The following is a 14,581-nucleotide window of genomic DNA, read 5'->3' on the forward strand; positions in this document are numbered from 1 at the left end:
TTCATACCTTTCTTGAATAATGTCATCATTTAAAAAAAATAATAAATTAGTCTTACCAAATTAGAAGGGACAGACACCTTTGGAAATAATTTTTTGAGAACTTCTTTAGCCTCCAACTCAACAGCTTCCACCTGTTGCTGTCTTTCCTAAAGCAGAAGATGAACCAAATCAAACTTACAAGATCACAGAATTTTTTTAAAAAAAGAAAAGAAAAAAACTATAGTGTTTTAAATTCTAAGGGAAGAAAAAGTTAAAAAAAATTTTTAATACTGACAAATGTTAAAATTTCCCACTTTAAGATATTAAAATGCTCCCATAAGAAAAAATCTGCAAAATCTCTAAAGCATCCTAAATATCAAATAATGCCTTAGCAATATCTGACAATATGGACATTTTCCTTGGCATTTAGAAATCAAGTGATTTGCCTGTCCAGGAACAATTCAAAAACAGACACACAAAAAACATTTCTTATAGCTAAAACTTTATAAACTACCTATAGTAGAAAATACACATTGGAGGAACATAACTGAGGTTTATTGGCTGGTATATCTCTATTAAAAAAAATGCATCACTGATGGACTATAATATTATAGCATTAAAATGGTAACTTTCTTATTTCCAACTTCAAGGTCATGTGAAGTATTTATGCTAAACAAGGAGGACCATCAAAATCTGATGGATGATATAAATGGGAAAATGAAAGAACAAGGAGCAACTGATAGCATATTACTTCACTAATGCCACACATCATAAAAAGTAGTTCTGACACTTGTATATGGACTCTGCTATAAATCTACAAATATTACAAATGTGTAAGTCTAAATTTGCTGATATTAAATCCAAGTCTAATGTATATCAATTATAAACTCAAAACCATGGTTTGTCAAAATTAGGATAATGCCTTATCACACACCAAAAAAAAAAATCTAACATTCAAACTACCTCTACAAGATTAAAAAAAAAAAAGACCCCTATAAAAATGCACATCTAAACCAAGCCAAGAAAATCATCTAAAAACAACAGTCACAAAGTTCAACAGGTGACAAGAAGGCAAGCAAGCTAGAAACATCTCAACCCTATCTTTCCCCCAACATTTATATGTGAAATTTGAAATCTATCACTGATTCAAGGTCTACACACTTCAATTTTAGAAAATCTAATCACATGAAAATTTACACAACAGCTACAGATTTTGCCATTTTCCATACACACAAAAAGCTGTTAAAGATCAGCAGCAGTATTTTTACAATAGGTGTTTTAATAGGATATTTTCAATAATTCAATGAAGTCCACTAATTTTCAGGAATACACCTAACTGCATAAAATAAGGAAAATAATGAATGCTATTTCAAAGACATTAAGAGGTAATTCTTATCATTTGACCAAAGTACTAATCTTTAAAGACAACTGGTTAGGAAAAGAGACACTGAGGAACAGCTTTTTGAAAACTTTCCAAGGAAAAAAAAAAAGACTGACTAAAAGAACAAAGTATCTAACATAACCAAGAGCCACAAACATGGGAAGTTACTTTTATTTGGTATTAACGATTTTAGCTAAGAAGTTTTCATCTGACATAGTAGTTTGGTTATAGATAGCAATTTCCATTCCACTTTAACATCTGGGAAAGATCTAATATTGAAAACTGACCTATAATTTGCATACCATCTTTAAGTGAAATGTGTAAGAGTTTCTTTCAGTAGCTCCTCAAGAGTATTTAGCCTTTAAAAATAATCCTGTAAAGACAGCATATATCATCCTCTTTACATTTTAGGTAAGCTGACCGTAACTTATTTCTAGTTAAAATACTAAAAGTGTTTCACATAGTTCCTTTTCATCACAACATAATTTGTGGCACTGGGTCAATCACATCCCTTTACACCTATGCTATCCAAGGACTGTCTAAATTCCATTGAAATATAGAAGACTTTCAATTCTATTCTCTGTAGATCTTTAGCTATGCAAGAAGGCCTCATGCACAAAAATTCTTTCTTTTAGAATCATAAAATGCAAAAATGCCTATGGCAAGTAGCATGTAACTTCTTGTAGGAATGGTGTGATTAGCACCCAGATACCCAGTCCCACTAACAAAATAAAACCAAAAAGGTGGCTCTTAACCATCAAAAACAAAGTAATAGAAACAACCAGAAACCACACTAAAACCCTCATCACTGACAGAAATGACTGTACAATTGCAACCACTCCCAGTGAAATAATAATGAAATGTCCTATCTGACCTAGATTTTCCTACTCTCTGGTCCCAACATACCTCTCAGCTATCTCGAATTTAACCTTTACTGAAAATTATGGTTAGATGAATAGGGATATAGTTAAATACAAATCCACTAAGCTATAGGAAATGTAACTACAAACGTATACTTGCTAAAAAAAAAAATTTACAGAACTATTTTATGCTTAAACATTCCTTCAGGTGTCACTAAGACTTATATTACAGTTTCAAGAGTACCATGGCACACAAAATATTTTCACAGTGCTAAAATTAATCATGTAGGTTCCTTCATTAACCTATCTGCAAAATTCAATACCCCTGTTTCACATTTATTCTTGGCAGGAATTTTCAAAATACTTGACTGGACTGGCAGATTCAATTTTCTCAATCTTTAAAAACAACTTCTCTATTACAATTCATTAGAAATCTTCACACCCAATGGTACAACCTGAGCTCAAGGAGAATGTCCTCCATTGTTCTGAAGACAGAGGGGGCTATATATTTCAGGAGTACTTTACATACTCTGGTCAAGAGAATTATCCCTTGATAGTAATATTTCATCTAAACATGCCATATGTGTCATTGTTGGCCAGTAATATATGAAGTTTCAGTCCACCACCTCTAAGGAACCATTCCAAGCAACACACCCAAAGTTGATGCCTTTCTTGTATTTAAGACTTTGATCATTTTTCTACCTTCTCTGAGACATCTTGGTGTGCCCTCCAAAACACCTAGTTTATGGCACATCCTATATATTCAGATGTGTTTATTAATTCACCTAGGTTTCTTTGGTTCAAAGTTTTCATGAAAGTTATCTTAACCAACCCAAAAGGCGCATATTGTCTGACAAGAGGTTAACATCGGTCTTCTGAGACTCTTCAGCTTAAAGTTGTGCTCAACAAAGCCCAATCAGGTAATCACAACAAATCAGCATGCCCAAAATTAAAGTTTCAAGGAGTAGATGAAAGAAGCAGAGATGACAGAGATGATAAATGTGGATAAGGAGATTTTATATTTAAATTGCAGTAAAAGTAAATGCTTTAGTCTGATTTTAAGACAAGCTGCAGATTTTCTCTGTTCAGTGGATTGTTTCTAGGAGTTAGCATTACAACCTTGGAAGTCTTGTTCACTTTGTCCTGCAGCATTTTTTCAGTTGATGCCAATGCTTCCATTGCTTCCCAGTTTTTCTCCCGAAGGTCCTAATCATTTTTAGAAAGAATGATTTCAGTTTATCCATTATTGAAAGATTTCTGTTTTTTTACTTCATCAGTATTTTGCACTGCATTTAAATGCTGGTTACTGAAAAATTATTTCAATGGGAAAATATGCATATTAGCAAAAAAATAAAAAGCAATGTTTAGAAGTTTGAATGAGAAAATAAAGATGCCCACTTTCCATGTTTTAGTATATATATCAAATAGGCCAGCTTTTAAAATAATTACTATGCACATGTGACAAAGAAGAAAGCATTCAAAAGTAAAGACACAAACCAAGAATACATACATGATTTCAGGTACATTGAACATTAGAAGATTAAAGACAGAGCAAATATATAAGTATTACAAAAAGCTTTTCATGTGATGTTTAAACGAGGCCCAATAACACTCATAGGACTTTCCACTGCAGTGTAACATTTTTCCTCTATGTTTTAATACAATTAACATGTTTCAAATCTACCTAGGAATCCCATAGTAACCCACTGTGTTCTATGTCTTTCTTGGCATGGCCAAACAGTCATGCCACAAAACAACCTTACATGAATTGTATGAGCTAGCTGATCAAAGCAAAGGGGAAGGCTGGAAGGCTATAAAATAGATTCTCTTGGAGGAGAAAGAAGTTATTAAAAATTGAGAGATCTGGATTTTAACAGCCTTTCATTCACAAATATAATCTGCTATATTTCAGTCTTTTTTTTCAGAATGAGAAATCTAAACAGATAAAAACCAACAACAAAAATAAAAAGCCAATAATCACCATTTATTACTTAATATATGCCAACCACTGTACTTGGCAGTTCACAAATTCTCACAGTTACAACAACCCCATGAGTTATTTATTCCCATTCTATAGATAGGGAAACCACAGCTCAAGTAAGTTAGGAAACTGAGCCAAGTATACACAGAAAATGAAGTGGCAGAACTAGAAGGAAAGACTGACACTGCTATCTGCTGGCCTCCAATGTCCTGGCTCTTTTCACACAGGTTCAATGTCTCCAGCGCTGCTGCTGCTGCTGCATTACCATGCCCTCATCTCAGAATTCCAATAATAAAACACAGTTAAGATGTTAGCAGTATATCGGCAAGTTCGCCTCAAGTTTTGTGGCTAAGCAATGCTGTTAGTACTGTTATACCAACACACAAGTGGCAATTCATGTACCTAATTTTGACAAACTCAGGGGTACAAGAAAATGTCAACTTGTTAAATTAACAATTTAACACAAACTTTGAAAAATAGAAAACACACATCCATTTACTAGCAATACTCCCTTAGATTTCAGTAACATTTTATCCTTGCTCAAGTCTTAGCAATCACACTACAGTGTACAAAAATTTCTTCTCTAGCAAGAATGCTTGGACTCTACTTATAGGTGTTGCCCTCTGGTATGAGAAAAGTTAAGAAATTCTACTGAATTCTTTGTTTATTCAGTAAGTTATTAGGGTTCATATTTCTGAAAGCACTATCCCTTCCCTTTCTAGTATAAATGTTGTCAGGTTCTAAAGCCTCTAACACACTTAATTACCAAAATTTGAACCACTTCTCAGTTAAAAATGGGAGGTTCTGGCCAGGCACCGTGGCTCACACCTATAATCCCAGCACTTTGGGAGGCCAAAGCAGGTGGATCACTTGAGGTCAGGAGTTCAAGACCAGCCTGGCCTACATGGTAAAATCCCACCTCTACTAAAAATACTAAAAACATTAGCTGTGTATGGTGGTGCACACCTGTAGTTCCAGCTACTCGGGAGGGTGAGGCAGGAGAATCACCTGAACCCAGGTGGCTGAGGTTGCAGTGAGCCAAGTTCATGCCACCTCCAGCCTGGGCAACAGAGCGAGACCCTGTCTTTAAAAAAAAAAAAAAAAAAGCCGGGGGAGGTTCCAGAAGGCTTTCAAAAGACCTCATTACTGAGTATAATGGGTTTGAATACTGGCATTACTTGTAGTTTACAAAAAGGCCAGCCCAATCTAAGAGGAAATATCTTTGATTTTAAAATACCAAGCTGAAAAACATGTTTTTCCAAATAAAAGTTCAACAAAAAGTCAATTGCACTTTTAGCTTTTTAAAATAACTAAAGGTATAATAATTATAGCTTCAACATTTAAATATTTATAAGAATTCATCTTTTCACTTACTTAAAAAAAACTGTTCTCCAATAATGCCCTGCCCCCCGAAAAAACTACACACAGAAAATAGTACTTTCTTACAAAGATTAAGAAATCTAAAGTAAAAGTAGATTAAAAAAAAAATTCCTGAACCATATTTCAGTGTTAAAGTAATAAAAAGAAAAGCTTCATTCTGATAAAGATCTACTTACATTGTTTTTCTTCCTCTGGTGTTCAACGGCATCCTTCAAAGAATCTAACTCATTCCAGAGACCACTTATTTCTTTCTCTCTTTCAGAAACTCTAAACCAGAACATGAACACATGTAGCAAGATTTTAGGTAAACAGTAATACAACTTAGATCCCTACCTATCAACATTTGCTACTACAAAATAAAAATATCAAGAGATAGCACCTTGAAAAGTACATTAACTAAAGAGTCTACCTACTGTTTACCATACAAAGCCCATCCTATGAATTTCAGAAATGATTTCTAATACAAGTTTTTATACCTAATATGGTATGCTCAGGCTTGTGCTAAAGAGAAATCTCATCCCCTAAGAAACATATTATGAAGATATGAACTGTTGTAGCTATTTATATTTTTACCTGGGTCAGTACACAGTAGCTATTTTCAGAGGAGTTAAAACTGATGTAGAAGCAGTCCCTTAAATATATTTTTTTCCCCCAGAGGGCAATGAATCAGTTATAACTTTAAATGGCTAACCCACAACAAAAGTATATTAAAATGAGCTCAGTGTTTTCTTGCCATTTTCATACCAATCTCAACATTCATGTTTTTTTCTGCTACTGTTTCCCAGAAACGCAGAAAGCAATGGCAAAGATTCATAATTTGATTCTGTTATAGTTGAGAGTGGCTGGAGTAGAAAGTTAAATAACCAATAGCTCTTCCCTGAGGATCAGTGTCCATATAAGAGGCTGGCAAACTAGGGCTATGGGCACACTCCACAGTCTGTTTTTGTAGGTCCCCAAACTAAGAGCTGTTTTTACATTTTTAAAGTGTTGTTTTATTTATACATGTACACACATATACACATATATATACACATGTATAAAACAGACCTATGTGTCCCACAGGCCTAAAATGCTATCAGGGCCTTTACAGAAAACGTTTGCCAACCTTTTCTCTATATAGTCAAACTCAAGACTCGATTTAATAGTCAATAATTCTAACCTAGTAAACAAGCAACTCTGTAAACCAACCAAGATGGAAGAACATTTAGATTAAAAAAAAAAAAAAATTAGCAATATTCCCGATGATAGATCACTTACGTCATCTATTAATATACTTAATGTGGTTGACATTTTAACATGTTGAAACACACTAACTTATGTGAAATGACCTTAAATGTAGCCTCACAGAGAAAATTACAGGCCAACAAGAAAAATGTATCAGTTAAAAAAAAAAAAAAAACTCCTTAAGAAAGACAATCATAAAGACTATGTTTTTTTTTCTTGGTGCCAGGCTGGAGTGCAATGGTGCGAACTTCCTGGGCTAAAAAGATCCTCCCACTTCAGCCTCCCGAGTAGCTGGGCCCACAGATGCATGCCATCACACCCAGAATTTCTAAACTTTTCGTAGAGACGAGGTCTGACTATGTTGCCCAGGCTGATCTCAAACCCCTGGGCTCAGCGATCCTCCCGTCTCAGTCTCCCCAACTGCTGGGATTACAGGTGTGAGCTACCATATTTATCCTAAAATTTATTTAAAAAATGAAGCTAAGCCAAAATTTGCATCATTCAATTACATAATCACATCTAGAAGAAAGAAGACCCAGTAAGATAACTGAGATAATAGAAGGTGATTTAGAAAACCCTGCAAAGTATAGTTTAACTTGATTTGATGTTTTCTGAATGCCTAAAAAAACAGAAACAAACATCTCCCTCAACAAAATATTCAAACCCAAATACCATAAAAAAAAGCATCTTAGCCAAAGGTACCGCTCAACTCTAAACTGCAATTCAAGATATCCAAATAGAATTGTAAAAATCGGGTGCCATTTGCAGTTACACTAAATTGCTTATTTGAGAATGGTTTATCACATAAAAATAGTTACTACTTTATAAACTGTGAATCAAACTTATTACTTACACTTTTAATAATTCTTCATGAGGGGGAAAAGAAGATGCCTATCAAAAGAGTTAAATGTTATTTCAGAACAAAACTTTTCAGGAGACTTAAAAACATTGAAGCTTTTCTCAAATATAAATTAATAAAACAATAAAAGTAAAAATAGTATATATTTCATATGCTAGTAACCCTGACTTTAATCAAGTGATTTTAATAAAAACATGTACAAATCTATAAAATGTATTGAATGCTAAATCCAATCTTTACTGTCGCAACATACTTGAACTCTTCATTTAATAAGTATTTATCAATTTCCCACTATGTGCATGGAAGCACACCTTACATTTTTCAAACTGCACAATTCATATTTGACTACATAAAAATGTTAAGCTTCTAAGTTAAAAAAAAAAAAAATACCAGAAATCAAAAGAAAAACTAGGACAAGTTATGTTTCCTCACGTTTAACAAAGTTATTTATACATCAACATACAAAGGTACACAGCCCTTCATTTATGGTATTTATTCCTTGGTGACAATAATCTCTCAAGCTTCTTGTTTGCAAGGACTGCAATTCATTTGTTTCTCAAAATACTATCAAGTCTATCCATATACATGCATAAATTAATTTAAAGGCTATTTTGGGTAGCATCTTTTATAAAAACACATTTTTGTTTTTACCAAGCAGAATTATAACTTGAAAACCTCTCTTAAATAGTAATAGACTATCGCTTATGATACATTTGTTAGTTTCTCTCCTGTTACTAATATTTCATTTGGGAAGAGGGAAGATAGAGTGTGTACACATATCTTTAAGCCAACTTCTACAGTATTTAAACTGACTTGCTAAGAATTCTAGGATCAGAAAACACACATGAATACAAAACAGAGCTGGAATACAGGCAATAATATTATTTGTGTATACTTTATAAATTATAGATTTGTTTTACTTTGGATATGACATAGCAAGTTGCTTTCTTTTATATAAAATTTGATAAACATAAAACATACTTCATTCTCAATGAAAATGCAGAAATGGCAAAAATACTCATATGTCACGGTTATATAATTTTTATGCCACATAAGTGAAAGGCAAGACATCTAATAATACCTACCTGTTGGTAGTTTTGTTGTTTAAGCTGCTCAATTTGGGACTTAAACAATTTGTTTTCATCTTGTACATCCTAATTAAATAAAAATTAAACATCAGTATCTAAACAGATTTTTTCCACATAAACTTAGATCATACAAGCTAGAAACATATCATACAAGCTAGAAAAATTCCAAAATAGCAATAATTTTAAAGGGTGTAATAAGCTCTTTATTAAAACATACGATGAAATTAGAGCATTTATATTAGTACTAGCTGCGGAGTTTGCATGTCTCAATGGAACAAAATAGAATCCACAAATATACCCAAATAGCTCTAAGAATTTAGTATGAAGTGACATTTCAAATCAACCTCAACTCTAGTAATATTTTGGGCTTGATATTTTTCTTTGTTGTGGGGGTTTTATCCCATGCACTGCTCGACATTTAGAAGCATCCATGGCACCCATCCACTAGATGCCCCAGCACCCTCCCCGGCCCCAGCTGTGACAACCAAAAATGTCTTCAGATATTGACAAATGTCCCCTGGGGAACACAATCACTATTGTTATAATGGATTATTTAATAATGTGGCTAGCCTTCTCTTTTTAATGGTTACAATGTTATTGTTACAGCTTACTAAGTTACACTAAATAAGCTAAACAAACAAACAAATAAAAAGAATTATAAACATATTAGAAGAAAACGTAGTTTTTTTATTTTTAAAGATGGGAGTCTTGCTGTGTTACCCAGGCTGGAGTGCGGTGGTGTGATCTTGGCTCACTGCAGCCTCTGCCTCCCGGGTTCAAGTGATTCTCCTGTCTCAGCTTCCTGAGTATCTGGGACTACAGGCACCTGCCACCATGCCCAGCTAATTTTTGTATTTTTTTAGTAGAGTCGGGGTTTCACCATGTTGGCCATGCTTGGTCTCAAACCCCTGACCTCAAGAGATGCACTTGCCTCAGCCTCCCAAGGTGCTGGGATTACTACTGTGAATTACCACACCGAGCCAAATATATTTTTATGATCGTAGACAGATACCTTTCTTCCCGAGACTTAAAACTCTGGAAATTACTTGAGTACATAAAAGTTTCAAATTTCCCAAAAATGGGAAAAACACAAATGAAGTCAGAAGAAAAAATGGGGAAAATAAATCACTTCGTATAATAACAAAAGGTTATTTAATTTCCCTTATTACATAAAAAGGATCTTACAAATTAGTAAAAAATAAGTCAAACCAGTGGAAAAAATGTGGGAAAAATTAAAGGACAATTCAAATAAAAATGGCTTGAACGTATGAAAAATGCTTAACTTCTCTCACAGTCAAATGCAAATTAAAAATAATCTTACCATCTTTCAAGTATAATATCAAAATTTTTTATCCTTGTCAATGTTGGAAATGAAGAAGGTGAAATGGCCCATAGTTGGTGAGAGTGTCAATTAGTGAAAACACTTTTTGGAGGTCTATCTAGCATTGTCTAACAAAATTTAAAATGAACCTACATGAGAGGGAGAAGGAATGTGACAGACTCAAACCTTGAAGCATGTAATGTGAGCAAGATTAATCCAAGACAATGTAGGCATCTACACATTTGCTATCACTTCAAATCAATGTTCTGTAAGTACTTTGAATACTAACTGCATGAAGGTAAGATACTGATTTTCTATTTAACTATCTCTTTCAACAAACAAAAAACCTACGTAAGCCTTGATCCAGAATTTCACTTCTAGGATACAGATACACTAGTAAAAGTATTCAAAACATGTGCAAGGATATTCACTGCTGCATTGTTTGTGCAGAAAAAACAGCCCTAAATAATCTAGGTATCCATCAACTGGGATTGGTTATATAAATGATAATATGCTGGGTGCGGTGGCTCACACCTATAATCTCAGCACTTTGGGAGGCCGAGGTGGGCGGATCATCTGAGGTCAGGAGTTCAAGACCAGCCTGGCCAACAGCTGAAACCCCATCTCTACTAAAAAATACAAAAATTAGCTGGGCATAGTGGTGCATGCCTGTAGTCCCAGCTACTCTAGAGGCTAAGGCAAGGAGAATCGCTTGAACCCAGGAGGCGGAGGTTGCAGTGAGCCAAGATCATGCCACTGTACTCCAGCCTGAGCAACACAGCAAGACTCTGTCTCAAAAATAAAAATTAAAATTAAAAAAGATGATATAACCATCCAATATCATAAAACTATTAAAAGTTAGGGCAGAAATGTGCTTTATATGGAAAGATCTTGAAAACACCGTTAATTGTGAAGAAAGCAAAATATACAAGTTAGTATAGTTCAACAGAGTATTTAATAAACAAGTATACATACATACACACATTTTATGCATGGGTACTTACTCAAAAAATATGTCAATAATGAGACCTAGTATCTGGGTGGGAGGGAGACTCATTCTGTACTCTATTTTTTGGCAGCAGTTAAAAATTATTCTAAAGCATGCAAAGACAGTAATTTACAAAATAATTAATTTTAAGTCACCATATTCACCTGTAACAGCTTTGTTTTGCTAGAAAGATCACTCTCCCTCTCTTTTAGCATGGCTTCTAACCTCTTCAATTCATTTTCCTTTTCTTTCAACCTAGAATTTTTTTACAAAGATCTGCATTTACTGAAGTATATAAAAAAGGAAAACCAGATTCCAACATCACCCCTCAGAAAAAAGATGGCAGAAACAATACATACCAGCTTTTTCCCCCCATATTATATCAACTTAGAAGTTTGTTTTAAAAGATATTTCTAGGATCATTCTACTCACTCATACTTAACATTTCTTAAGCAAATGTGGCTTTACCTAGGAAGAAACTCTGAAACAAAAACTAAGAACAAAACTATATTTTATCAAATTGTTGCAAAAATTACCACTTCAAAAGCAAGGAGTTTTGCCCCCAAGAATCCTAGTCATCATTTGTTGACCCTGGAAATTACAAAATATGTCTAACCTTTGTATTTAAGAGATGCTATGGATAATCTGTTTTTCCCTTACCCAATGCTGATGTAAATCTTACTCTATCTAGCCCAAGTGAATCTCAATTGCCCTGGTCATCCTAAGCAATAGACCTCTAGTATAACACCACCATCAAAATGATCTGTTTAACTATCTGTTTCCTCAGGATAGGAAATCTTATCCATTTCGGTATTCCCAATGCCAGAAAGCACATAATAGAGTCTCAAGTATTCGTTGAGCTGAACACTTATTTTTACCGCACCTGGATCTAGAATTTCAAGATGCTTATAAATCTATATGAAAAAAATGACAAAACAGCATACATGAAGAGTGAGATAAATATATAAAAAGAGAAAAACCTAAACGCATATTGCTAAGTAAAAGAAGACAATCCAAGGCTGAGCATGGTGGCTCACGCCTGTAATCCCAGCATTTTGGGAGGCCAAGGTGGGAGGATCATTCAAGCCCAGGAGATCAAGACCAGACTGGGCAACACAGGGAGACTCTGTTTCTAAAAAATTAGCCAGCCATGGTGGCATGTGCCTGTAGTCCCAGCTACTCGAAAGGCTGAGGTGGGAGGATTCCTTGAGCCCAGGATGTCCTGGCTGCAGTGAGCCATGATCACAGCCCTGCACTCCATGTACGCCAGCCTAGGCCACAGAGAAAGACTCTGTCCCAAAAAAAAAAGAAAAGAGCCAATCCAGAAAAGCCATATACTGTATGATTTCAACTATGATATTCTGGAAAAGGTAAAACTCTGAAGACAGTAAGATCATTGGTTGGCGGGGGGGTGCTGCAGGGGTGTGGAGGAAGGGAGGATGGATGCACAGGTAGGACACAGGAGATTTTTAAGGCAGTAAAACTGTTTTGTATGATACTGTAATGATGGATACATGTCATTATACATGTTAAAACCCACAGAGAGTGATCCTAATGGAAACTATGAACTTCAGTTAATAACAACCATAACAATGTACTGCTATTGGCTCATCACTTGTAACAAATGTACCATGCTAATGCAAGATGTTAATAGAGAGAATTGGTTAGAGTATACGGAAACTGTATTTCTCTCTCATTTTTTCCTATAAATATAAAAACTGCTCCAACACAAAAAATAAAATCTATTAATTTAGAAAAGAAAATGGCAAAAAAAAAAAAATGTAAGGCAGAAATATACCTAAAATTACCTACTTTAATGGTCTACATATCCCTACTATAAACAGGCCAGAAATGCGCCCCTAAGCTTTCCAAGCAAATAAGAGATAAGCACCTCGACAGTTACACCATAGCCAAAAGACAAACAATAATTGTACAAACAAGTAATCTTCCAAGAACAGAGAAATCTCCCTTGTTTTTAGAAAGATAATAACCTAAAAAATATCCTCAATATCTTCACAGTTTAAAAGGGGGCACTTCTTTAAAACAAATATCAATAAAGAGTAATGGTATCACCAAGAAAAATTTGTTAAAAGCAATTTTAAAGGGGGCCAAAAAGATCAGGTCCAGATACCCTTTCTCACCATTGTAACCTGCTATAGCTTAAGACAACAGACTCTCTAGAATAAAACATTTTCTAAGATTAATATCTACAGAAACTGACAACTCTTATGCTGACTAGATTCAGTTTTCCTATTCAGCACAGGATAATATGACAAGTTCCATTTTCCCTATAAATAATTAAAATTACAGAAAGGTTTAAAATTCATTATCAAGATTATGGCTAAGATTATCTTCCGGTTAATTCAGAGATATTACTAACATCTAATTCAAATACTAATTTTCATTTGAAATAAGTTTAATCTCTATAATAATTGCATACTTTGTTTTAAAAAATAACTTAAAACCAGTCTGTATTTGAGGAAAGAATAATTGAAAAAATGGGTTTGATGGATTTGGAAAGGATAAAGTCTCCAGGTATCTGAAAGCATTTAAATAACCTTTATTTTACCCAACAGAGACTTAGCCTATTTGCCTCTGGAATTACAATTTCCACTTAACAATAAAGTTAATGATGTACAGGAAACCCATCATTATATTCAAGCACATTCTGGAAAATAATGAGATGTTTGTTTCTCTTCAAAATGTGGTCTTAAAGCATACTTACACAATCTCAAGTTCTTCAAACTGTGATGCAGAACAGGCCTGAGAAACAGAATCATATTTTTAATGCTAACATTAAAAAAAAGGTGCTACAACATATATACGGAATCACCCACCAATAAAAACAAAAACGTAATTATATGCAGTAAATTTAAGATTGAGTCATTTATAAAGCAAGGACAGAATGAGTTTTATTAAATAATTTTTAATACTTATTAAAAGATTAAAGACTAATACTTTCAACAGATAGTTAAGGATGAACTAAGAGTCTATTTGAAAAGGTAGAGATAAGGAAATGCTTGTAGGCTCAGGTTGACAGATTAAACAGTTAAGTATGACTTGCCAGAAATAAAAGTTAACTTACTTAAACAACAACAAAACTATGGTACAACATAATTTTTCTGGCAAAGAAACTCAGAACATATTAACATCTTTACTTTCTAATACCTTAAACAAAGATTTCTCATTCCTTATGTAACATGTTGGTAATTTGTTTATACTATACCTGTTTCAAGTTACGTTGTGCTACTTCCTGAACATGTGCTTTTAAAGATTCATTTTCTTCTTGAAGATCCTTAAAAAGAATAGGTTTAAATTAAATTGATAGTCAAGTATAAAAAGGCTATTTTTTATTGTTTTAAATTTCTCACCTGTAACCACTTCCCTGTATTGGCTAGGTCTTTCTCTTTCTCTTCTAAAACAGCCTTCATGGTATTCATCTGTTCCTCTTTTCCTTTTAATCTGATAATAAATTAATCAGAACTCTAAATGAAAATGTTACATGACCATAAAAAGCAAA

General features: G+C 33.9%; 1 protein-coding gene across 31 annotated transcripts in view; it reads right to left on the bottom strand.

The window, feature by feature from the left end:
* KTN1 (kinectin 1) overlaps window positions 1–14,581 on the bottom strand; it is a 105,168-nt gene that overhangs the window by 17,745 nt on the left and 72,842 nt on the right. For 12 of the 31 annotated variants that reach the window (XM_063645556.1, XM_063645551.1, XM_063645553.1 and 9 more), the window contains 9 exons: window positions 14,433–14,523; window positions 14,288–14,356; window positions 13,787–13,824; window positions 11,226–11,316; window positions 8,750–8,818; window positions 7,659–7,696; window positions 5,758–5,848; window positions 3,340–3,426; window positions 57–146 (listed from right to left, as the gene is read on the bottom strand). In XM_063645556.1, coding sequence (XP_063501626.1) covers window positions 57–146; window positions 3,340–3,426; window positions 5,758–5,848; window positions 7,659–7,696; window positions 8,750–8,818; window positions 11,226–11,316; window positions 13,787–13,824; window positions 14,288–14,356; window positions 14,433–14,523 — 664 coding nt within the window. Of the gene's footprint in view, window positions 1–56; window positions 147–3,336; window positions 3,427–5,757; window positions 5,849–7,658; window positions 7,697–8,749; window positions 8,819–11,225; window positions 11,317–13,786; window positions 13,825–14,287; window positions 14,357–14,432; window positions 14,524–14,581 lie in introns of all 31 variants that reach the window. The other 19 variants (XM_063645560.1, XM_063645557.1, XM_063645558.1 and 16 more) reach the window with 4 other exon arrangements.

This window comes from Symphalangus syndactylus, chromosome 8 (assembly GCF_028878055.3).
Source record: "Symphalangus syndactylus isolate Jambi chromosome 8, NHGRI_mSymSyn1-v2.1_pri, whole genome shotgun sequence".
Classification (NCBI taxonomy): domain Eukaryota; kingdom Metazoa; phylum Chordata; class Mammalia; order Primates; family Hylobatidae; genus Symphalangus; species Symphalangus syndactylus.